The sequence below is a fragment of the Clarias gariepinus genome, chromosome 9 (genome assembly GCF_024256425.1).
Source record: "Clarias gariepinus isolate MV-2021 ecotype Netherlands chromosome 9, CGAR_prim_01v2, whole genome shotgun sequence".
NCBI lineage: Eukaryota > Metazoa > Chordata > Actinopteri > Siluriformes > Clariidae > Clarias > Clarias gariepinus.
The window spans coordinates 26570747-26595272 of NC_071108.1; the positions used below are offsets into that span (position 1 = coordinate 26570747).

A 24526-nucleotide genomic window follows, 5' to 3' on the forward strand; every position below is an offset into this window, starting at 1 on the left:
GCCATGTTGGATATTTTTTTTCCCCCTTCGGTATCCAAGCATCAGCTCTGCATCTTTATCGCGCTGGAGACCTGTTGAAGTCAACACATAAACACTGTGAAGTTCCGAGCTACAATGCGAGCGGTTCCTACATGGATAGACAAAGTGCACGACCGAGACAAAGTGGAACAATGGTGGGCTTTTCACTGTGACCGCCTGGTGCTGTGCTCTGGGTCAGGCTCCGCGATGTGCTTAGCAACGGCCGTTACTATGTAAACTAGTCCTGGCTAACACCGTTTAGATAACATCTCCTGTGTGATGATTGTGCTGAAAAGTAGTGATATTACTCATCACTGCGTGATGTTTACGCGTGTGCCGTTTAATATTACAGGTTGGAAGTATAATCCTGGACTTAACAGGAATAGCATTTGTTGTTGTTGTTGTTGTTGTTGTTGTTTTTCAGTTGAAGTTGAAATCATATCCTCTTCCAAAGTCTGCTTCTTCAGTGCCACATCCTGACTGATGCCATTTCATTCTTGCATAATCAATGTTAGGAGTGTGTCCACCCGCCTCTTAGGACCAACCACAAGTTCTTCCTGGGATTCAAGTCTGTGGAGTTTCCTGGCCATGGACCTAAAAATAAAAATGTTTTGTTCCCCAAACTACTAAGTTCTCACTTTTTTTTTTTTTTTTTACCTTATCATGCTGGATCTTTCATCACCAAACTGTTCTCAGACGGTTGGGAGAAGTTGATCTCAGAGAATGTACTGTACCATTTTTTGCACCTCTTAAGCTTTCAAAAAAGCTTTAGAGATTTGGTCGAAACTTTTAATTCATCGTTCATGTTTTTAAATTTCCAGCAAAAGCCGAACAAAATACAGACTTTAATATCCAATCGAGATATCACGAATTGCAATACAAATAGAATCAGCACCAAGTTATCATGATAATATTGTATCTAGTGATTCACACTCCTTATAACTAGCATCATCTGAGGGATGTGTTATGTGTGTACAACACCAATTGGTTATAACTGATATGTTTTTGCCTTCACAGCATTTACGATTTGGCTTTCAAACCCGACGGCACTCAGCTTATAGTAGCGGCTGGAAACAGAGTTCTGGTAGGTGATGTTTTCATTTTGGAAAAAGAGTTATTTGGATACAGTAGCAGATAATTTTTTTTCATTTGGTAAATTATTGCAAGGTTCCATATGTAACGTCACAGTTCCTATTAATAGGTGTATATTAATTTTTTTGGTAATATTTATTTCTTTATTTCTTTTATAATTTTTTTAAACAGTTAAAGCACACAACTAAGAGTCAGAAGTTTTGTTAAAAAGTGCTGGTTTGTAAGTAAAAGAACCAACTTGGCAAATTATTGAATGTACAGGCATTAATGAACAGTGACAATTTATCATGTAGGCATAGTGGTTAGCACTGTGGCCTCACGCCTCCACAGGCCAGGGTTCGATTATTGTCTCGGGTCACATGGAGTTTGCATGTTCTCTTTGTGCTTGGTGGGTTTCCTCGCACAATCCAAAGTGGGACTAGGTTAAACAAATTAGGTTAATCTGTGTCCCCAACTTGTAGGTAGTGTGTGCGTCTGTGCCCTGCGATGGTTTGCCACCCTATCCAGGGTTTACCCTGCCGTGTGCCCTAAGTCTCCTGGGATAGGCTTAATGTCCATGCAACCCTGTACTGTGGTACAAAAGATGAATGAATGAATGAATTTTTTGTGTTGACATTTTGTTTAAAAAATTTCTTACCAGGTTTATGACACAGCTGATGGCACTCTTATACAGCCACTGAAAGGACATAAAGACACAGTGTACTGTGTGGCCTATGCTAAAGATGGTGCGTGTTTTATTGGTGGACTTTGTTTACGATTTTTATGGTTTACTCTTTTTATGATTTATTATTTTTTTTTAACTCGTATAATGTTATAACATTTAAACTTCCAGTGAATAGTAATATAAAATGTCAACTATTTCTTTTGTCCTGGTCTCAGTGTATATTTCTTTTCAACCTCTGCACAGGAAAACGTTTTGCATCGGGATCTGCAGACAAAAGCATCATCATATGGACCTCTAAATTGGAGGGAATTCTCAAATACACGTGAGCTGATACCACCTACTCGACTTTTTATAATATGTGAGAATGTCACCAGAAGCCTATATAATTCTAAGGGTGCTTTTACAGTGTGGGCTGTGGCCTTCACCCTTTACATTTAAACCCAAAGTTGTGAAAGCCAACCATATCTGAGCATAGAAGCTGATGGCTGTTTAGGAAGCAGCACCATCAATGTGTCACCCCACTATTTCTGTGTGCACGCAGCACATGCCAGTCTTATTTTCTGAACTACATGGTGTACCCGAACAATTTTTCTAAAATATCAATAAAATTAGGTGTAGCATGAATATTGAAGGGGAAGCGGTGGCCAGGTGGTTGAGGCTCTGGATTGCTAATTGGAGGGTCATGGGTTCGTGCCCCACTACTGCCGGGTTGCCATTGTTAGGCCTTTGGGAAAGGCCCTTAACCCTGGGCCTATATACTGTAGAAGACTGCAGAGAGCCATCTTCATTACCAGCATCAACCTGTGCCTGGCCAACATGGCAACCCTGAGAAAGGAAAAAAAAACCAAAGGGAAAGGTTTTTCTGATTATTTTTTTCCCTCTCTCATGTTTATTGTTGCCTTGGAAACCAGCCAGGTGCATACTGCCACCTGCTGTATCAGAGAGTGTGAATATGCAAATGTACTCGTGCACAGAAGCATTTTAGCACAGGAGGGGGGAGAAATTGTACCCAGGCACGGTACAACTCAATCTAGTGTGAAAGCAGCTGAATACTAATACATATTCAGTAATAAAGCATCTATTTGGTAGGTCCTATTTACAGTACTAGATCACTCTGTACACCTTGATCTAGCATTAGGCTCAAAATATATCACGCCATACAGGAGCCATCAGCCAATAAGGAGACAGAGGGAAAAGTAAACTGACATGATGGAGAGAGAGTCGTCTCATTGGCTGGCAAACAGCTGAGAATTTATATATTTATTTTTTTCCATCTCACAGCCACAATGACTCTATCCAGTGTGTTGCATACAATCCTGTCACACACCAGCTGGCATCCTGCTCCTCGGGAGATTTTGGTGAGTGCTTCTTTGTGTGTGCATGTGTGTGTGAGTGAGACATTCATGGCAGTCATCATGGCTGTTCATATGGGTGTGTTTTGTGATGCAGGTCTTTGGTCTCCGGAACAGAAATCGGTGTCCAAGCACAAAGTCAGCAGCAAGATCACTTGTTGTGGGTAAGTACAAGCACCTGCATGATGGAAACCGTTGTACACAGGCCAAGCTAAAAACCACATGGACAAACCAAAAGAATTTCCTACCAATGTGAAAATATTGGCTGAAAACAGAAATGGTGGATCCTCAATTAAAGATGCCCCTAAAAATTAAATGCAAGTAACATACCTATTGTAAGTCAATGTTCATATACAGGATTTTTTAGGTTTAGTCAAGTCCTTTTAGCATTTATTTATTTTTATATATAATGTGTACTAGATTTAGTATATTTTCTAATAACTTAAATTCCTGGCTCTTGGTATAGCACTAAACGTACCATGCAAAAAACATCATAAGAAAACAAATTGTGCTCAGTGCAGCTATACAAATAAAATTAAATTAAATTGAATAACTATATAATTCCCTGCTACACTAATGCTTGTATCCCAGCGTTTTAATAGTGATTGGATATCAAGGTAGAAAGTTTTTGGACTGCCTCAGCTCTGAAACACTGGCCTCCCAGGAACTCCTTTAATTTCCTTTTGCTTTAATGGAAAAAAGCCATACCACTTGCACTTATTAAAAAAAAAAAAAAAACATTAAGGAGTTGTTGTCAAATCCCCTGTACAGTCCTGACCTCACTTCACGCCATTTCCACATACATATATGTGCCGTTAAAGGATTTCCTGTAGTGATGGGAAGTTTAAATCATGTTAGTGACTCGGTTTGTTTGAATCTCATTCATCAAAATAAACGAATAAAAATCTTTTTTTAAAATCATTTAGTTCGTTTCGTTCTTTTGTTCAGAAATAAATTTAAATGTTACATTTTTAATAAACTGACCCCCAACACAAATTTTGGCTACAGTTCCAGTAATGAAAATCTTACAGTGCAGCTTAGGACATATTTTAATAAACAGAATGAGCAGCTCACCTCTCATATCTTCTGGTCTGAGCCGTTTGTTCTTTTGAATCTATTGCACTGCATCTTTGGGAGTCATGAACGACTAGGACTAGAAGACCCATTGAGAAGAATCGCTCAATACTGTTTGCTGTGTACTGCACTTCATAGTGTCAGTGGGATTCACGTGACAAAAGAACGAACGAACGAACGATTCGGAACAAAAGGTAACTACTCATTTCTGTTTCCTGTACATAACCTACGGAGGTTTTAATGCTTTGCACATGCGCGCCCGGTAGAAAATGAACGAATCACTCTCGGAGACTACTCGTTCTTCTGAGTCACGTTAAAGACTCGTTCAAAAAAAACTAATCGTTCATAAACGACCCATCACTAATTTCCTGGGAGGCCAGCATTCTAGACGTGAAGCAGGCAGTCTGATAATGCCTCTGGTATACTGTGAAAACTTTATACCTTGATGGTATCAAAGCACTGGCATAAGTGTTGCAGGGGATTATACTGTATAGAGAAATAAAGTTAGAATTTACTCGGATGACGCTGTCCGTTATTCTGCACAATCAAAAGTCCGGGTTTGACTTGAACGTCCCTCATATTATAGTTATGGTTATAGTCTAATGCAAATCAGATTTCTTTGAGCTCACCTGTCTTTCTCTGGCCTCAGTTGGACAAACGATGGCCAGTATCTGGCCCTGGGGATGATGAGTGGTGTGGTGAGCATCAGGAACAAGAACGGAGAGGAGAAAGTGAAGATCGAGCGGCCGGGTGGCACGTCATCACCTGTCTGGTCCATCACGTGGAACCCTTCCAAGTAAGACAGTAGCTGACAGAGAAGGACTACCCTTTTATAAATTACATTTTGTCCTGGTAATGGCTCTCTGGTTTAAAGGTTAACAGAGTGTTAGAATATTAGGAAGAGCTCCATGTAAGAATGTTTTTTGGAACCTAAGAAACATTTTTTCCCTTTTTACACTAGTAAGTTTCGACATCACCACTGATGTAGGAGTTTGATGATGCATTCAAAGATTTGATGAATTGACTGGAATTTCTCCATTAGTCTTAATGTGATAGTTTTTCAATGGATGCATTAACATGGTATTTTATGTATTTCTAAGAGATTTAAACATTCATTATGCAGAACTCGTTTGATTTTGTCAAGTAATATTTCATAAGAATTATTACACCAGTATTCATGAATATAATATATAATAAGCTCTGACAAACTCAGGAATAAAATTAATTAGCTTCTATTTAAGTTAATCGCAGACAAGTTAGCTATATTTAAGTGTTATAAAAGCCTTCCAGTTTTGAATAAATCACTTTTAAACAATAAGTAATTAATTGATACTGAATATTCGATGTTTGAGAACGTGTTCATCATATGATATTTGACAAAACTTTTTTTTTTTTTTTTTTAATAGCAGACTTTCAGACCTCACTGTATGATGCTAATGTAGAAAAGAATGAAACCGAAACACAAAAGCCATTCTTCTTATGAGTATCAGACTCTCCAGGGGTCTTTGAGTTCTTCAATTAGAAGACAGTCATTTTTCATGTCAAAGTAATTTTTGCATCGTAGTGAGTCGTTTTATAACCTAGGGGGCGCTCTTGCACTGTAATGAGACAGCTGTTTAGCAGACATACAGTACCACTCAAACAGTTTGGACGCAAGTTAGATTTATTTCCTATATTCTAGAACAATACTGGATTCTTTCGAAACTAATAAAACAACACATAAAATAACACACATGGCATTTGGTAATTAAGTAACAACAATAATAACAGTCAGTTGTTATTTTAAGCCACCAAGGTCAGCGACTTCTGAATAGTTCCTGCAAGAACAGTATTGTCAAGTGCACTTAAAAAACCCATCGAGCACCCTGATGAAACTGTCTCTCGTGAAGACCTTCTCAGGAAAGCACGACCAAACCTTACCTCTGCTGCAGAGGAGAAGATCATTTAGAGTCACCAGCCTCAGAAATCACCAGTTAATAAACAGCACCTCAGATCAGAGCCGTTATGAAGGATTTACAGAGCATAAGGAGCAACACATCTCGGTATCAACTGTTTAACGGAGATTATTGCATATTTTGGATGCCCACTGCATAGAAAGAAATAAAGATTAAGAAAGATGATAAAATTAGATGTGTCCAAACTTTTGACTGGTAGTGTAAAATAAGCAGAGGAGTTAGTCTGGTCTGAATCATGCAGTAGGAACTACCTACGCAACACTAATTCCCATTTCCTTCTTAGTATTAAATAACAAACCAGACAGTGAGCTATGAATCATTCAATCATAAACAACATCTAACTTGGCATGAAACGGCGAGAAACAGGTGCAGATGATGAGAGATGATCAGGCCGGTGATTAGTATCCTGGTGATGCTGAATGAGTGGTTGGAACAGACGAGAGGAGAAATGAGGTTGCTGCTGAGGTTGTTACATAAACAACCAGTTTGTAAATTGTATCTTCAGACGCTTTGTTAAATAAATCTACATAATTTAGTTTCAATTTAAATATTAAATTTAAAAAGTTATTCGTCACATACACAGTTATACACAGTATTATATGAAGTAAAACGCTTATACAACTGCTGATGAACAAGATTTTTTTATAAATATTTTTGGTTCTTTTAGTACTTTTTCATATCTCTTGTGAAGACCATGTAGAGCGGTGGTTCTCTAAGTGGGGTCAGTTAATCATAGCCAGGGTGTTTGTGATCCTTTCATTTGGTTCTAGTGGTGGAAATGTGGAACGGTCACTTGAAGTGACCTGGTTTGACCTTAATAACTCAAAAACAGCTAAGCTCAAGAATAATGTAAAATCAGACCTAATGATGATTTTAAGGCAGAAATGCTTGTTTAAATTAATGAATGAATAGTCCTACAGCACTAGTTGCCATTCCCCTTGTAACTGTTTTATTAAAGGTCACCACAGTGGATCACCAGGCCCACATGTTTGGTTTCCTTCCTGATGAAGCCATCCCCAGTTTTTCTGGGCTTGGGGCTGGCACTGTGTGTGCAGCCTTTAGTAGGTAATAATGGGAACATCAGCCCCTGCAGCCTGAGCCAACCCTTGAAATTGAAATGAGATGGATGGTGTAAACCTTTGATAGTTCATTCAGTAGGTCATTAATAGCCATGTAAACACTCAATCCGATTGTTTTTCTGGAAGGAGAACTTTGTGAGAACAACTCTCTTCCACCTGTGTTCACTTTTGTCCAGTGGGTTTCTAGTTGAGGAAGGAACACTAATCTAACCAATCCGAGATGAGACTGACTTCTTACAACCAATCGTGATGCAGATGAAGGGGAATTTAACAAAATCCTGTCAGATTAAATAAGTTAGAGCAGGCAGAACCACTTCGCACATGTGAAAACCATCCTCGTCTGATTCTCCTTCCCTTACATTTAAATACACCTTATCAAACAGAATCGAAACAGAATCTCTAATTAGAATGATTTCAGTCTGTTCGTGTAAACTGAGCTAGTACTGAAAGCCATGCGGTTTATTAGTCAACCTTCTGTAGCTGTAGTAAATATTATAAATATTACTGTACACTTTTTAAAATATTTGAATGGTTGATTATGTTAATAAAATGAACTTTTGTGGAAAAACTGATCCAGAGCTTGTTTCACACCTCTTTTGGTGTGTTCAGGGATGAGCACCACGATATCCTGGCAGTGGCTGATTGGGGTCAAAAACTGTCCTTTTACCAACTCAGTGGGAAACAGGTAACAGCTTTTCATATACCTCTTTTTATCATTTATTTTTTACCTTTTTGTTTTTAAGCAGCGTCGTATTTATTGTATGTGGATAAATGATGACTTCATTAGCAATCCCACAAGGCTAGTGGAGCTCCAGTCCACTGTCCAGTCCCATGTATTGGTTCCTTGTAAACCTAACCGAGAACAAGTATGGCCGGTTAGTTACCTTAGATCAGAGTTTTATGCTAATGATGAACTTTTTTCATTTTCACCCAACATGTTCCTGATTCTAAACAATTCTGTCATCAATGTTCGCTATGAAATCTGGTCACTAAACAGCATGTTAGCGTCAAGATATATATATAAAGGTCTGGCTGATGTGTGTAGTGTGGCAGGTTGTGAAACTGTAGTATAAGTGGCATGCACTGTGCGATAGTATAGAGGTTTTTTGCTTCACCTTGAATTGCATTAAGTTAAAACCTGTATCTTGAAGAGAGTGGTTCTTAACCCTGGTCCTGGAGGGCCCCCAGTCCTACACATTTGAACTTTTTTGCCTGCTCTGTCTTGTCCAATTCAATTCTGTTAATTAGCTGATGAGTCAAATAAGGTGTCCTGGGAGCTGAAAATGACTAAAATGTAACAGGCAGGTGGCTCTTCAGGACCAGGGCGTTAAGATCTGGAGGTGTAATACAAAAAGGAGTGAATGTTCTTTTTTGATGGTTGAAACTACTTGAAAAACTATCCAAGCCACACATTTTTCCACCCCTGCCTTTTTACATGTCATGTATATTACCATGGTTTCAGTTCCCTTTTGATGCAGTATGTACATGTTTTTTTTATATAAAAATTTCAAAATGATCTATAGTACTGATTGTACAGTCTCTGCCTCTTTGACTCCCCCCCCCCACCTCTGTTCCATTGTAATATGACCTTGAGTGTGATAAAGGTGCTGTATAAACAAAACTGTTATTATTCACTCAGATAATGATTCCGATTCACATCAGTGAAGTTGTACCTACGCAGCAAGGACGAGGAGTAAGGAAAGAGAGGAAGTGAATGAAATAAACATGGAACATGATGCTCTGCGCTGATTAAAGTCTTGATTTATTATGGGTTCGAACCCTCAGGCAAGAGCGACTGCTGTTCTGGGTACTGTCAGCGTCTTCCAGCTTCTATAGCAGTAGGGGGAGAACAGAACGCGAGCTGTTTCGAGTCGGAGAGGGTGAGAAGAGAGATTTCAAATGCTATTTGGAATGATATCCCAGTACTAGAACTCTAACTCCCTTCGGTGCTTGTGTTGTGAGGTTCTACAGACCCGCCCCCCCTTCGCACCAACACACACATACACGCGCACACACACACACACCTTTTCTCCCTCCCTCCTCCACTCTTTTACAGCTTTCTAATCATAACCTGTAAGTCTTTTTTTTCCCTCCAGGGTATTCATGGGAAGTGTAGTAATTAAGGGCAGATCCTTGCTGGCTGCTTGTTACATTGCTATGAAACATCAGCCCAGACCGAGGCTCTCCTTCTCGTTCTCTTTCCACACATGTTGTTTGTGTTAGAATGCTATTAATAGTGGCAAAAAAAAAAAAAAAAAAAATCCGTGCCGTGGTCCAAGGAGGTATTTCAGAGAGAAGGAATGGAAGCCAGCCGCCCGGCCTGGGGTTGGCTGTGAAGGGAAACAGATGCTCTGTGAAATGTAAAAGTGTATGTGTGTGCGTGTGCATGTACATGTTGTGGAGCCTTTAGAATTGTGACAGGACTTTGCACCAACAGACCTCCATGACCAACACAATAGGGGCCATTTAGAAAAATGATGGGGGTCAGTCTTGCCCAGACAGCTAAATGGCCTGATGAAGCTTTGATCTGAAGAGACCGAGTGGGAAGACACGACGCAGACGCTGAACCGTACTAAAATATGAAACGCGAGCTCTCTCTTTCGGTCTCTCTCTCTCTCTTTATATTTCTGTCTTTCTCTCTCACTTTTTATTTATTTTTTTATCACTGAGTCAGTGTGAGCAGCCTCCGCCTCCAGTGGATTTCTCTCTCCCTCTTAAACAGCTGTACGCACCTCCGGTTAGTAAGAATTCATTGAGCTGTCCGACTAAAGAATGTTTATTTGAAAATGCTCAGGGAGCTGACTCGGCACTTTACAGTCGCTCCGCTGTGTATTTTCATGTTGCAGCGACACGTTCATGATTTATTATGTCCTTTGAGGTCACGAAAGGTAGCTTTGTAGTTCATTTTTTTCCCATCCCATTGTACTACATGTAACATGGCCTGGTTTCGTAAAAGTACATGTTGATTTGTGTGTGTTTTTTTTTTTTAGGTGTCCTGATTTTCTTTCTTCATGTGACCCTATACTATTACTTTCAATGAACAATGGAAAAAGTAACATGCCCACTATAATATCTATACTGTAGCTGTCCTTTTTCATTAAAATGTTTAGCAATCATCGTTACCACTTACTGAGTTAAAGTTAATGGTGTAACTGCTATAGCATTGATGATTTAAGTTGGTGTAAGCCCACACTGATGTGGGTGGAGTGCTGGGGTGTACTAGACAAAACCTGCCAGAACAAAGGTATTTTTGAAGCTACTGGTGCACATCCAAAGCAAAAATAACATTTTGCAATGTACTGTCTTTACAATACAGGCTTTGAAAAGACTACCAACTTAATACAAATCACTTATCTCGAAGAAAAAGAACAGTCAATGGTGGAGTTCAAAACACACCGTCAGACTGTCGGAGTAAATATACTTCTGTGATGATAAATCTAATCAGACAGTGTTCTACGTATCTAAAGGAATGTTATCTAACCAAGTGAGCTATGCTGTAGTGAACACCTCCACTATCCATGGTTTATAAACAGGCCTAGCCTGTTTTTAAAATGCAGTTTTTAAATGATAATTTAATTTATTAAGGGAAATTTCTGTCCAAACCTACCTTAAGCTGTATCATACTACCACCACCATGTTTTATGAAACATTGTATCAGTTTTTACACCACATGTAATAGGATGAACATCTTCCAAAAAGCTAAACTTTCGTTTCATCAGTCCACAGAATATTTGGCCAAAGGTCTTGGGGGTAATCAATAGGTTTTTTAAGCAAATGAAAGACGAGCCTTTATGTTTTTTTTGGTCAGCTGTGGATTTTGCCACGGAAATCTATCCAAGTTTTTCTGGGTTCTTTTATGAGCTCCTGGATTAGTCATCTTTGTGCTCTTGTACAGTATTATATTAAGTATTGAGTATTAATAATAATAATTAAAAAAGATGCACCACTGTTCCAAGTTTTCTCCATCTGGATTCCAAAAGCCTTAGAAATGTCTTTGTAACCCTTTTTAAACTGATCAACGTCAATTACTTGAATTTTCAAGTAATTAACATGAAATTACTAATTTCTGGAATTTTTTAAGGTCTTTCACTCTGCTTGACTTTGTCAGACAGGTTCTATTTAAGAGATGTTATGATTCAACAGGTCTGGCAGTAATCAGACCTGGGTGTGGCAAGTGAAATTTAACTCAGCTTTCCAAAAATCACAGTTCATTCATGATTGTGAAAATACTTTCACGACACTGTAGTTTGGTTTTCAGTAGCTTGCTGGGATTTTTTCAGAGAGAGTTGAACCAAGTCAAGCCTTCTCAGATAACTTCATTTTATTTATAACCCCGGTTCATAACATTGCCTCCAGAATAGTGCAGGCATGATTGGTGCATCACTTTATGCACTTTCCATCTACCCCTGACTGATACCTCTGGAATAGGGTCAATCTAAACTCGTCAGACCACATGACCTTTTTCCATTCCATCTTTGTGTTTGCTAACAAATGAAAGTATTTTTCTAATTAGTCTCACTAACAAGTTGTTTTTGTTTTTGCCAACAGCTGTTTAGTCCCAATCATGTGCATTCCTATCACATTATGTACAGGTGTGTGTGTGTATACAAAAAATGCTCTTACTCTCTCTCTCTAATAATGCTAGCTGTGGTTGCTACTGTCGATTTCTTTTTATGATGCAACTTCACCAAGCTACATTTCTTGTGCAGAGTTGATGGTTCAGCACTATCCCTCCAGGTTTTAATAATGTGTTGGACAGTTCTTAATTTCACCAAGCTATTTCTCAAATCTCCTTAGTTGTTTTCTTTGCTGATGGTCAATATGCGACCCTTCTTTCCACAACAGTAGGATGTCTCTTCTTGTATGTATGTGTATAAAAATTGGAAGCTACTCACTGCATCTGTTAGGGTTTAAATAATTGTTGCCTGCTGGAACATATTAATTACTGCAGTAATGAATTATTAAAAACTCTTAAGATAGTTGCTGATTTAAATCCAAATGGCCAGGCAGTGTCACCTTTGAAGGAGATTCCTTATGAATCATGTCTGGGGTTTTTACCATTCTACATTGTCTTAGACCACACTGCTAAGAATTCGATACCTGTTAAGACTTTTAAAAAAATAAGGCTTAATTGCATGCTCTCTTTTAATTTGTTTACACTTTTAAAGGATGTTGTTACTTGTAACATTGTAGGCAGCATGGTGGTATAGTGGTTACCATGTGGCCTTGCACCTTCAGGGTACCACCTCAGGTCTGTGTGCATAGAGTTTGCATGTTCTCCTCGTGCTTGGTGGGTTTCCTCCAGGTACTCCAGTTTCCTCTCACAATTCAAAGACTTGCAGGTTGGCGTTCCTAATTGTCTTCCCAAGTTGCCCGTAGTGTGTGAATAAGCGCGTTTGTGTGTGTGTGTGTCCTGTGATGGATTGGCGAACTGTCCAGGGTGTACCCCCACCTTGTCCCTAAGTCTCCTGGAATAGGCTCCATGCCTCCCGTGACCCTGTATACAGGATAAAGCAAATACTTATGCAATCTCGTTATGCAATCTGCAACGGACTGTACCTCGTGCCCCGAGTCCCCTGGGATAGGCTTCAGGTCTCCTGTGACACTGAAACGGATAAGCAGTATAGAGAATAAATGATTGAGTAAGGATGACATTTTATTAAATCGTGATTTGAATAGCATTGATAAATGTGTGAAACTTATTTACTATTAGCATTGCAGATATAGTGGCATTAAGAATGAATCATGATTCATTTATATATATATATAGCCAGGAGACTTTGGGCAGACACCCTGAACAGGTTGCCAGTCTATTGCAGGGGACACACGGGAACACAAGTACACACCTACTATGGGAACTTCGGGAACGCCAATTAGCCTAATCTGCATGTCTTTGGACTGTGGGAGGAAACCGGAGTACCCGGAGGAAACCAGTCTAGAAACTTTTTGCTGCCTAAAGTCTGGATAAGCTAGTAAAATGAGTAAATAGAGATAACAGTTGCATTTAATGCCTAATTATTAGTGGTTAGTTTGCGTTTGTAAGCATAACTGGAAGTGGTTATGTTTTCTTTCATAGTGGTGTTTCAGGTTACCACTTTTGACTCGTGACTCTGAACAGATCTCAGGCGGAGAATAAGCACACGCACATGTTCATTTTTAAACAAACTGTTTTTGTCAACAATCTCTTCTTATTAAAGCAACCTACAGTGTCTTGTTAGCTAATCAGACCAGAGAGGGTAAAAAAAAATCTAAGTATAAAAGTTTTTCTGAGAATATGCTGTGAGCTACTATATCTCGTTGATTATATTTCTGACCTCTGACTTGGTAAAATGATCGAAAACCCCCTCAAAGTCAGAATTCCTCCCCAAAAGTCAGGATGGTCTCCTTAACCGTGGCCCGCAGTTGTTTTTCTTTAAAGTGAGTCGGGAGAGCGGGTGTGATTAAATGTCACTATAAACTCAAATTTTGCAACAAAGCTGCTTTTTTAGGTTTTGCCTCCCGCACCGTTTCCGTGAATATATCCGTGCCACACCTACACACCGAAAAAAAACGCGTGTGCTATTTTTGTGCTTGCTTCATGATTATAAAAATGCAGCCTTAAGGAAAACCATTTTCACTTTGCAGCCACGGTTCAGATACGGATCCTGAACAGAACTATTTTTAAGCAGAATCCTGATCCTCATACCCAGCCTTTTTATAGAGTGTATATTTTTACAGCATGCCCACTCACGTTATGCAACTCCTCTGATTTGGGGCTTGACATCATGCTTGCTTGTGTTTTCCTTTTTATCAGGTCGGGAAGGACAGGCAGTTGAACTTTGACCCCTGCTGTGTGAGCTATTTCTCGAAAGGCGAGTACATCGTGATGGGAGGCTCGGACAAGCAGGTGTCCCTCTACACTAAAGATGGGGTTCGACTCGGGACCATCGGCGATCAGAACTCCTGGGTGTGGACCTGCAGGGTTAAACCAGACTCCAACTATGTGGTAACATTTCCTGTTCAAACATTGTAGTGATTTTTTTTTTAATATGTTTTTTCTTTCTTTCTTTTCCCAAGCTGTTAGTTGCCAATCAGTGTATTTGGCTGCTGTAGTGATTTGGAATGAATCCTGACACTTTTAGAAGTTATAGGGTAGCCAGGAAGGCAGAGTTAAAATGCAAATGCATGTGAGGCAGAGCTTGTTTTAGAAACTGTGATGTGTGTGTGTGTGGGAGCGAGAGAGCGTGCAAGGGAGAAAGTGATTGACTAAAATGCAAATAATTTTAATTTATGAGATGGAATGGCATCTTGTGAGTATTAAAATGGTAATGAGGATGTAAAAAAAAAAAAAATCAGCCCCACTTCTAAATCCAGGAAAATATCACACTTAGTGTTTATATGATGTTGATTTGTGCTCAAATACAGATGTGGAGGCTATAGCATTTTTGCGCTTTCGTTTATTTTTAACCATTAGTTATGCGTTTCTACTTATGTTCAGAATTACGAGTTAACCCTATGTACGTGTGATTTAGTCTTTTTGCTGATTTCCAGGTGGTGGGCTGTCAGGATGGCACCATAGCCTTCTTCCAGCTGATATTCAGCACAGTGCACGGCCTCTATAAAGACCGCTACGCCTACAGAGACAGCATGACCGATGTCATCGTCCAGCACCTCATCACTGAGCAGAAAGGTGCTCCCGTGCTACACTGCACTTAAACCTGTCTTGCACGCATTTCAATCTGAATTAAAGCCTTAACTTGAAAGTCACCCCTAAATTTAAAGATTACAACGGGAAATGGGTTTTCACTTTGACTATCAGCATCATCTGCACCAGCTCTATCTCATCCCCTGAGGGAAGAGTCAGTCATTTAAATCACAAGCCTCATCTTTATCTCTCTCCTCTTGACTGACCATAGGGGAAATAATCTCCTCACGTCTGTTCTGTTGGCTGAATTTCTTGTTATGAGAGTCTTAATTTGGACCTTTAAAATTCAAATTTCTCTAGTCTGTGCTCTCATCGCCGCTTTGATGATTCTCAGCCTGTGAATGGCTTATTAGGCGTTCTCTAAAGCATGGCGATATCTATAACTGTAATCAAATGGTGACTTTCGTCACGTGAGAAAATCGCCCTGAGGGTTTATTTCTTTGGCTAATCTGCTGCTATTGCACAGATGTTTGTGTACCGTAGATTGCGGTTTGATGGTAATTAATATTTGATTTGACTTATTTCTGTATGAAGGCATGGGAGATATGGTTTCCGAAAAAATCACAACTTCTACACTTCTGTACTAGGTCCTGGTTATGATTCATGCAATTATCTAGTCAACCAGTCAGAACGTTGCATAGAAGGTCAGAAAGTCTGGTTAATAGTCACGTCAGATCAACCTTCTCCCAGAATGTGCTCTTTTTCCTGTCTCTCAGATTCCTGTTCTTGGCTGACAGGAGTGAAACATTTCAAGGTTTGACATTGTTGTGCGTACTTTGAGATGCTTATTTCCTTGCCCCTAACCCTAACCCTAACCCTAGAACGGTTCCTGTTTCTGAACTATTCTGTATAACCTTTAGACCATTTGATTAGGGACAACTCAAACCACTCCATCATTGGATGATCTGATGAAATCCTAGGAATGAGCAGGTGTCCAGGTGTTCCTATGAAATTGAACGACGAGCTCACTCTTGCCTGCAAGGTATCCCGGGTTTCGTTTCGGATCTTACTAACGTGTTTCTTCCTTTTTCCCATCACCCCTTCAGTGCGCATAAAGTGCCGCGAGCTAGTGAAAAAGATCGCCATTTACCGCAGCCGGCTAGCCATCCAGCTCCCCGAGAAGATTCTGATTTACGAGCTGAGTTCAGAGGACTCGTCTGACATGCACTACCGCGTCAAAGAGAAGATCTGCCGGCGCTTTGAGTGCAACCTGCTCGTCGTCTGCTCGCAGCACATCATACTCTGTCAGGTATAAAGAACAGCAGGAAAGTAGCGGTTGAATGAAAGTTGTATGATATGTGTACATGAAAGTTTTTGGAGACGATTTTAGCAAATAATGAAGAGCAGATTATAGTAAAACATGCCATGTCTAGATATATACAATATAATATATAACATAAAATGTTATTCAAGTACCTGGGAGAAGCTGTATGCATACCCACAAACTAATCGACTGTAGCTACAGTATGTAGTCACCACATTGCTCTGCTCACAGCTGTGTGTGAGTAAGCGAGTGTGTGTGCATGTCTGTGTGCGCGCTTTTATACACTCAGACGATGCAAGATACCGAGACAAGGTCTTGACCGTCGTCTGCTTTAAATGCCTGGGCGGCTTTGCTTTCAGTCTGTGGTTTGTGTCATACAGACAGTGGGAATGATTCACTCGCCGACTCTCCCCCGAAGCCTTTTTTAGCAGCCTGATCTCTTAAATCTTGTTCCCTAAAGACAAAAGGTGTTTTCTTCTGCTCAAAGAGCGTCGGCTCTAACTGCTCATCGTCAAAACCTGGCATCTCCGCTTTCCCCTCGTAATCCTAACATGCTGTTTCATTTCATCCTGACCAGCTTGTAATTTCTATGGCGTTGTACTGGGGGTCTGTTTTTATTGTGCGCTGTCGTGCTTCGAAACTTTTTTATCTACTGTCGGCTGAAGAAAGATGCTTACCACCTGTGTACATGCTGTTTTTTGTGTGTGTGTGTGTTTAGGAGAAGAGACTACAATGTCTATCGTTTAGCAGTGTGAAAGAGAAGGAATGGATCATGGAGTCTCTGATTCGCTACATCAAAGTGATCGGTGGTCCACCAGGAAGGGAGGGGCTTCTGGTCGGCCTCAAAAATGGAGCTGTGAGTTTTCAAAAACATTTATTTAATCGTTATTATTGTTTTCAACATTGTGTATTAATACTGAAAGACACAGAACGAATATGGAATTATGTAGTTAATAAAAATGTGCTAAATAACGCTCATATTTTCAATTCTTCAATAGATACCTTTTTCCTTTGATAATTTTTTTTTTTCTTCCTAATTTAGTCGTATCCAATTCCTCCCCGTCACTAGGGGGCTCTCACATTAAGGCTGCTACTACCACTTAGTCGGGAGCGACGAAGACCATCACATGTTTCCTTCGAACCACGTGACGCCAGCCGATGGCATTTTTTCAAACTGCTCGCTCACGGACCGTTGCGTAACACACTCGGAGGACAGTGCTATCCGCTTCTTCCGCTTGCGTGAGCTCACAGACGCCCCTGATTGGCTTTAAAGCCGTAATTTAAGTGGAAGAACTAAGTACCTCTCATCCCTCCCCTCTGAGAGAGCTCAGCCAATCAGCTCGACACTCTAGTCCTCCGGCCGCACGAAGTTCAAACTCGCGATCTCCGGATGATAGGGCGAGCACTTTACCACTGCGCCACTCAGAGGACCCTTGATTACTCCAATGACTTGATTACAGGAAAAAAAAACTAGAAGGAATTTGTAGAGGTACTTATTGGCTGATTTTCTTTTATTCTCCAGTCCAACTCATTCCAAACCATCTTAACTAAATTTACATTGGGTGACCATTGAGTTGTTCTCTGACGCAGCACTCTATCACAAATAGCTCTTACATAACCTAGAGGTGTGTTTGGGGTCATTATCCTACTGGAAAACAAATGATGGTCCCACTAAGTGCAAACCAGGTGGAATGGCATGTCGCTGCAAAATGGCGAGGTGGTTATGTGTGTCTTCAATTTTGACTAAGTCACCAACAATGTAACCAGCAAAGCACCCCCACAACATCACACCTCCTCCTCCATACTTCACAGTAGGGACCAGACACTTAGGAACCGTCTGTTCACCCTGCCTATGTCTAACAAAGATGTAGCGTTAGAAACTCAAACCTAAATTTGGCCTAAAATCCCATCTGACCAATGGACAGTTTCCCACTGATCTAATGTCCATTCCTTTGTTTAAACATATGCTTACTTTTTATATTAGCTTTACAACTTAGTGTACTTTTATGTGATTTATAAAAGAATCAGGGAGAATTACCCAGAATAAAGCCAGGAAGAAGATGAAAACAATTGAAAAAATATGTAGACCAGGGATGTCATGCTTAATTAAGGTGACAGACCACGTTACACATAGTCCAAGTGGGTTAGATCTACAAAATCAGGTTACCGAACACATCAACAGTTCCTCTTAAATGTGCATTTAAAAAAAAAAATTACAGTCCACAAGTGGATTTAATTCTATATTAAACCCGTCCCAATATGATGTGTCAGTCACACCCATTGCTAAGAGATACAGAAAAATCAAGCACATAGTCATGTGATGTGCAATGACAAACACTGGCAGTACGTCAACTGTAAATACTATTAACCTAAATTGGAAGCATATAAGGAACAACCGCTCAGGCATGATGTGGTAGACCACACAGTCTCATAGAATGAAGCCAGCAAGTGCTGAAGTGTGTAGTGCGTAAAATTGCTTATTACATCACTCTCTGCAGACTTCCAAACTGCCTCTGGAAGCAACATCAGCAGAAGAGCAGTGCCTCAGTAGCTTCAAATGTTTTTCCATGGCCAAGCAACTGCACACAAGTGGAGTAAACAACTAATTGTACTATGCACCATTCCAAGGATCTGGAGGAGATCTGTAAAGCATATCATCTCTGAAATCCTTGAAAAGTGTTTTCTGGTACACCTAAGAAGGTTTAAAAGACGTGGGTTTGATGTATGCCTGGACAACTCGAAACAGTTGGAGGACGAATAACAGTCTGATGCTGTTTTAGCAAGGCCACTCCAATCCAGTGAAGGACAGCGTTACTTTTACAACATGCAAAAACATTTTAGACAATTTAGACAATGCTTTCAACCTTGGGGGAACAGTTTGGGGAAGGTCCTTTGGTGCTGTAGCAGGGCACAAAGCGAGGATAGATTAACATGCGTTTGGTCTGGAGGAGCTTGTACAGAGCCATGACCTCAGCCTCTGCGAAATGAAAGGAACATTGACTTTGCCAGGATTTCTCGTCCAAAACCAGTGCCCGACCTCATAATTGCGCTTTTGACCGAATGGGCACAAATTCCCACGGAGACACTCTGTATTTTCAGAAGAGGGAAAGCTGTTGTAGCATAAAAATGGACTTGTGGGGACACTTCCTATTAATGCCACTGGTTTTAAAATGGGATCAACAACAAGCTCAGATATGTGTGTAGATTTGTCGGTATAGTTTTGGTCCTGTAGTTTGTTTACATATCGCACATACAGTGCCTTGAATACTTGAATTTATACGCCTGACCTTTTGCATTTGTTGGTATGTTAAGGAATCCATGCAAAGTAACCCAGAGTATTATAAAGTGAGAGCGAGCTTTATAGTTACAGATTATTTCCTGTCTCTGGGCATGCACTTTATGTTTGACCCTTTCTCTTCTGATTTTCAGGGTTGAACACTAAAGGTATAAAAAAAACAAACAAAAAAAAACAGCATCATATGTGGCAAGAAGTGTACTAAAGAGATTAACAGTAAAAAGATCTTTGATGTTTTGATGGCGGCGGTGGCGAACAGTGCTATCTGACTGGTTCAAAGTCAGATCTAGTGAGATCTGAGATCTAGTGACTATGAGGGTCATAGCTTATGTCAGACGTCAGACGTTGCACCCTGTGGATGGGGGGCGGGGTCATCCCGGAATAGGCAGTCTCTATGTCTCTGATGATTTTAACACATTGGGAGAGCTGCACATTTCCATGATGTAATGACTGCTGTTAAGGTGAAAGCATCATAATAAAAAGGAAGGATTTCAATTCTTTATTAGGTGTACCTACTTAATTTGTACCTAGAGGGGGAATACTTACTGTAGGCATATGGTTTCTGCATGACTTGTTTTAACAGTTTGCAGCTGTGTGTGTGTGTCTGTGTACCCTCAGTCAGTGAGTCTATATATGTAATTAATATCCTAGTGTGCCTTTACTGTTAATTATAAGCAGTATTCCACATATTTTAATGCCTTTATTCTGCCTGGATATCAGCTGTCCTGTTGTACAGGAGGTTTGTCATCCTTTATTGGGGTTTGGTTTTATTATTTAGCATGGGACTAAAGGGAAAGGCATGCTGCCCTTATTTAACTGATAGACACACGGAAAAAAAGCTGTACTGACTTAGATTTTACAGTATGTGTGCATTTATCACTGTTACTGTTGAGCTTAATATGCAAAATATAAAATCTATACAGTACCTACTGTAGATATTGTGATGCTATTGCACCAAGGGGTCCCTGGTGTCGTTCCCCCCCCCCAGAGTTAGCTGTGTAACGTGCCCTTAAATGCTTTTCTTCTGACCATGGTCTTATCATCAAGGCATTTGCAACTGCAGAACTGCCACTTACTGGATGTTGTTTTTCGCACTATTCTGTGTAAACTCTAGAGACTGTTGTGTGTGTGAAAATCCCAGGAGATCAGCAGTTTCTGAAATGCTTACTGTCTGGCACCAAAAATTGTCACAAACATCACCACCTTGTGTTGCTTGATGTGGATATGTCCAGTGGCAATGTCTATTTCCTTTTTTCTTCATTACATCAGTAATGTTTATACTGTGCACTGGAGATCTAATGGAAGAAAAAGAAGCAGAAGAAGCCTTGGTCACATTTACAAGGGCGTTCAAGTCAGTTGGGACTTATGATGAAATTTCTTGTGAACTAAGGCATAAAACCGATTGACATTTCCAGGAGACTTCAAGCACAGTTCGGTGATGAGACTCTTGGACGCATAATACATTTGAATGGTGCAAACGTCTTTTGAAGAAGGCTGTACTTATGTGAATGATGATCCCGGCTGAGGTCCACTGCAGTCTTCTTGAAAATTGATGGATAACTTGTCGCGAGTGCATACGCACAATCATTTACCAACACCACTTGCACATTACAGGTACTTGGTTGGGAGTTATTGCCACACCCCCCATACAGTTCTCACCTCGTTCAAAGCCAGTTCCAGTTTGACTTAAATGCAATTTGTATTTCACAATACAGTGTAATTCTTTTCTTTGCATTTCCTAGTTTGCTAGAAGTCTGAGTTTAAAGGGCAAGGTTATTATAAAGGGTTGCTTATGGACCCAGCAGTGGCAGTTTGGTGGTGCTGGGGCTTGAACCCCTGACCTTCTGATTAGTAACCCAGAACCTTAACCCAGAACTTTTGCTACAGTACCTCACTTGACTGCTGTTAAACCTTTTTGTCATTTCCTTATTGAGCATTCATTCATTTGGACCGGCTTAAGTTTTTACCTCTTTGTTTATTAGAGAAAAGAATTCAACCATACTAAAGACATCAACCATATCATATTGTCTTTATTCGTAAATTCACAGTGAAATCTGAGGTTCAAGTTTTAAGGGATATTTATACATCTCTTATGAGCTTACTTTATATTAGCCAGACATTACATTAGGTCTAACATATGTTCTCTTGTTGGGCAGATTTTGAAGATTTTTGTGGACAACCCATTCCCTATCACCCTGCTGAAGCAGAACACATCTGTGCGTTGCCTGGACATGAGCACATCTCGCAATAAGCTGGCCGTGGTGGATGAGCACAACACCTGCCTGGTCTACGACATCCAGACCAAAGAACTGCTTTTCCAGGTTAGGCCCTGATCCGGAATGATTGCATAACCACATACTTTTGTTTCCTGTTTATCAGAGAGATGCACATGTCGGCTGTTGTGCCTCGGTTGCCAGTTTTCACGTCACGGGCTTCCGCTTCCAATTTACCTCGAGCCCATTCCATGAGCGATGCAAGCCAGCTTGAGGAGTTTTAAGGATGAGTGCATGGCGTTGTCGAATCATGACACATCGCCCGTATCTAATTCGCAGACAACTTTGGAGTTCTGATAATGATAATGGCATACAAATTTCACATGGGTCAAGTAAGGCATTTAAACTGCTCCATACAGTACAGTAGGTTTAAGAAAGTTTTATTGTTAGCAAATTTTCTCCTATTCCTCGAAAAAATGATTTATTCTCGGAGCCCAAAAAAGTGCTTATTTATTGAAACCCATTGATTAGAAATGTTTCAATCACAAACTACAATTTATTGTAGATAATTATATTATCAGGACATAAAGTGCATGTTGCTTGTCGCTCTCATTGGATTTCAATTCATTTTTAATAGGCTCCCAGTAAAGACAGTTTTAAGATGAACTGATATTACTTATAGCAACAGAATTTTTGAGCGATGGTTGATAAGCAACCGTAGTGTTATTTTAAAGGGGTTTAAACAAATCTCTTCAGCCACATCCCATTTTCTTTAAACGCATAGGGATGTCTATCTTGACAGGTCTAATCTGGCCGCGTTTAGATTTAGCAGAAAACAGCAGGGATTCGGGGCTTAGAAGTGGAGAGAGGAAAACACTGGTGTTGTCAATCTAGATGGAAATCAAATCACAGGGACAACTTGCGAAAGATTGAATTACCACATCTCCTTAAACTCCCTGGAATAAGGTTTTATTCCCATCGTATAGTTCCTGCTTTATATTTTTCAGTAACATTCTGAATATTGTGCCTATGTATTTAGGAGCCCAATGCAAACAGCGTGGCTTGGAACACACAGTGTGAGGACATGCTGTGTTTCTCTGGCAGTGGCTACCTGAACATCAAGGCCAGCAATTTCCCTGTGCACCAGCAGAAGCTTCAGGGCTTTGTCGTCGGCTACAATGGCTCAAAGATCTTCTGCCTGCACGTCTACTCCATGGCGGCGGTAGAGGTGCCTCAGGTGAGGTAGCGTACTTGTGTCACTGTGCATTCCTATTCATATTTTTTAAGCTATATAATTTGTAAGATTAATTGTAGAACGGGCTCATTTTTGGCAGTCGGCTCCGATGTATCAGTATCTGGAGAGAAGGATGTTTAAGGAAGCTTATCAGATCGCATGCCTTGGCGTGACAGACAGCGACTGGAGGGATCTGGCTACAGAAGCGCTGGAAGGACTGGACTTTGACACAGCCAAAAAGGTTTTAGCAATAATTACCCACACAGGCACCCCGTTTGATTTGGGGTTCTTACGAGAATATTGCATCACACAACTCATGAAAGCAGCAGATGGTGCTTCCTGGTGCTTGTTGAGATTTCTGAGAAATTAATCACTATTCAAAGAAGCACTATTCATCTGTTTCCAAATTTATGAATGTTCAAATCTGTCCTACACTCTCTGCCTTTTTTAGGCGTTTATCAGGGTCCGGGACCTGCGCTACCTTGAGCTCATCAATAGCATTGAAGTAAGTTCTGTTCACAACACTCACTTTCGACAGCTCACTCATTGAAAGCATTTAGAAGCAAATATTCTAGCGTGCATACAAGCAAGAAGTAAATAGAGACCTGCAGTTTTATGATAAAAATGTACGTTACAAAATCTCCTACATTTCAGACCCAGGAAGATTTAACTGTTAATAGATTACTAATACTTTGTAACACTTTCCTAAAGGCCAAAATTTCACCTACAGTAGGCATAGAATGAGAGTTAGCCGACATTCAACTAGCATGAAGACGCCCAGGATGACCAAGTCATGACTCCCTTAATGATTTGCTAATATTTTTAAATTTAAACATAATTCTGTCTCAGACTGACCAACAATATGGCGTGTGTCATTATCAGAATTTGTTTACATGCTCAACGATGGGTCTAATTAGGGTATCTATTCATTTCCAAATAATGTACACACCCAGATAGATTTTATTTACTCATCAGGCAGATTTTTAGATGGTTAAAAAATTTACATGCAGTTTTTAGTACCTTGTGACATACATTTTTTTTTATTGCTTAACTTCTCGTAACAGTATTGTGCTGTAATGTTTGTTCATTCCTCCAGAACAGACAGAACTGGTGAGAGTCAGTCAGGTTTGTAAGCCTTCTGACTCAGACCTGCCTCTTTAATTACATTACATTTACATTAATGGTATTTGATAGGCACCCTTAACCAGAGCGACCGACATTTATCTGATTTATTCCTCTAAGCAGCTGAGGGTTAAGGGCCTTGCCCAAGGGCCCGGCAGTCGCAGCTCGGCTGTGCTGGGATTTAAATTCACAACATTCTGAAGTCCAATGTCTTAACCCCTGAGCTAGTTCAGTCCGCATATTTCCTGTGGGAATCATGGCTTGGGAGTAGCCACTACGATACTTTGTGTTGTCTTTGGGACATTTTGTTACAGTTGTAGATGTACAGTATAGTACTGTGGAAAAGTCTTGGGCCGTACCTCTTGTCTTAACAATTTGCTTCTAAAGAGTCAGACCTTTTTGCTTAATTCAGTCTTGAGAAATAATTCCTAAAGACATTTTTTGGGCTTTATTTTCACTCCAATCCCTGTGCTTTTAACA

General features: G+C 40.1%; 1 protein-coding gene across 1 annotated transcript in view; it reads left to right on the forward strand.

Moving 5' to 3' along the window:
• Positions 1 to 24526, forward strand: part of ift122 (intraflagellar transport 122 homolog (Chlamydomonas)) — a 46123-nt gene continuing 21597 nt past the window's right edge. The window contains exons 1-16 of the mRNA XM_053504978.1: positions 1 to 173; positions 1036 to 1102; positions 1751 to 1835; positions 2018 to 2096; positions 3056 to 3132; positions 3224 to 3290; positions 4850 to 4996; positions 7844 to 7919; positions 14028 to 14219; positions 14765 to 14903; positions 15965 to 16167; positions 16901 to 17038; positions 21634 to 21798; positions 22730 to 22927; positions 23025 to 23165; positions 23376 to 23429. Of these exons, the coding sequence (XP_053360953.1) occupies positions 115 to 173; positions 1036 to 1102; positions 1751 to 1835; positions 2018 to 2096; positions 3056 to 3132; positions 3224 to 3290; positions 4850 to 4996; positions 7844 to 7919; positions 14028 to 14219; positions 14765 to 14903; positions 15965 to 16167; positions 16901 to 17038; positions 21634 to 21798; positions 22730 to 22927; positions 23025 to 23165; positions 23376 to 23429 (1887 nt within the window). The 5' untranslated portion in view covers positions 1 to 114. The remainder of the gene's footprint in view (positions 174 to 1035; positions 1103 to 1750; positions 1836 to 2017; positions 2097 to 3055; positions 3133 to 3223; positions 3291 to 4849; positions 4997 to 7843; positions 7920 to 14027; positions 14220 to 14764; positions 14904 to 15964; positions 16168 to 16900; positions 17039 to 21633; positions 21799 to 22729; positions 22928 to 23024; positions 23166 to 23375; positions 23430 to 24526) is intronic.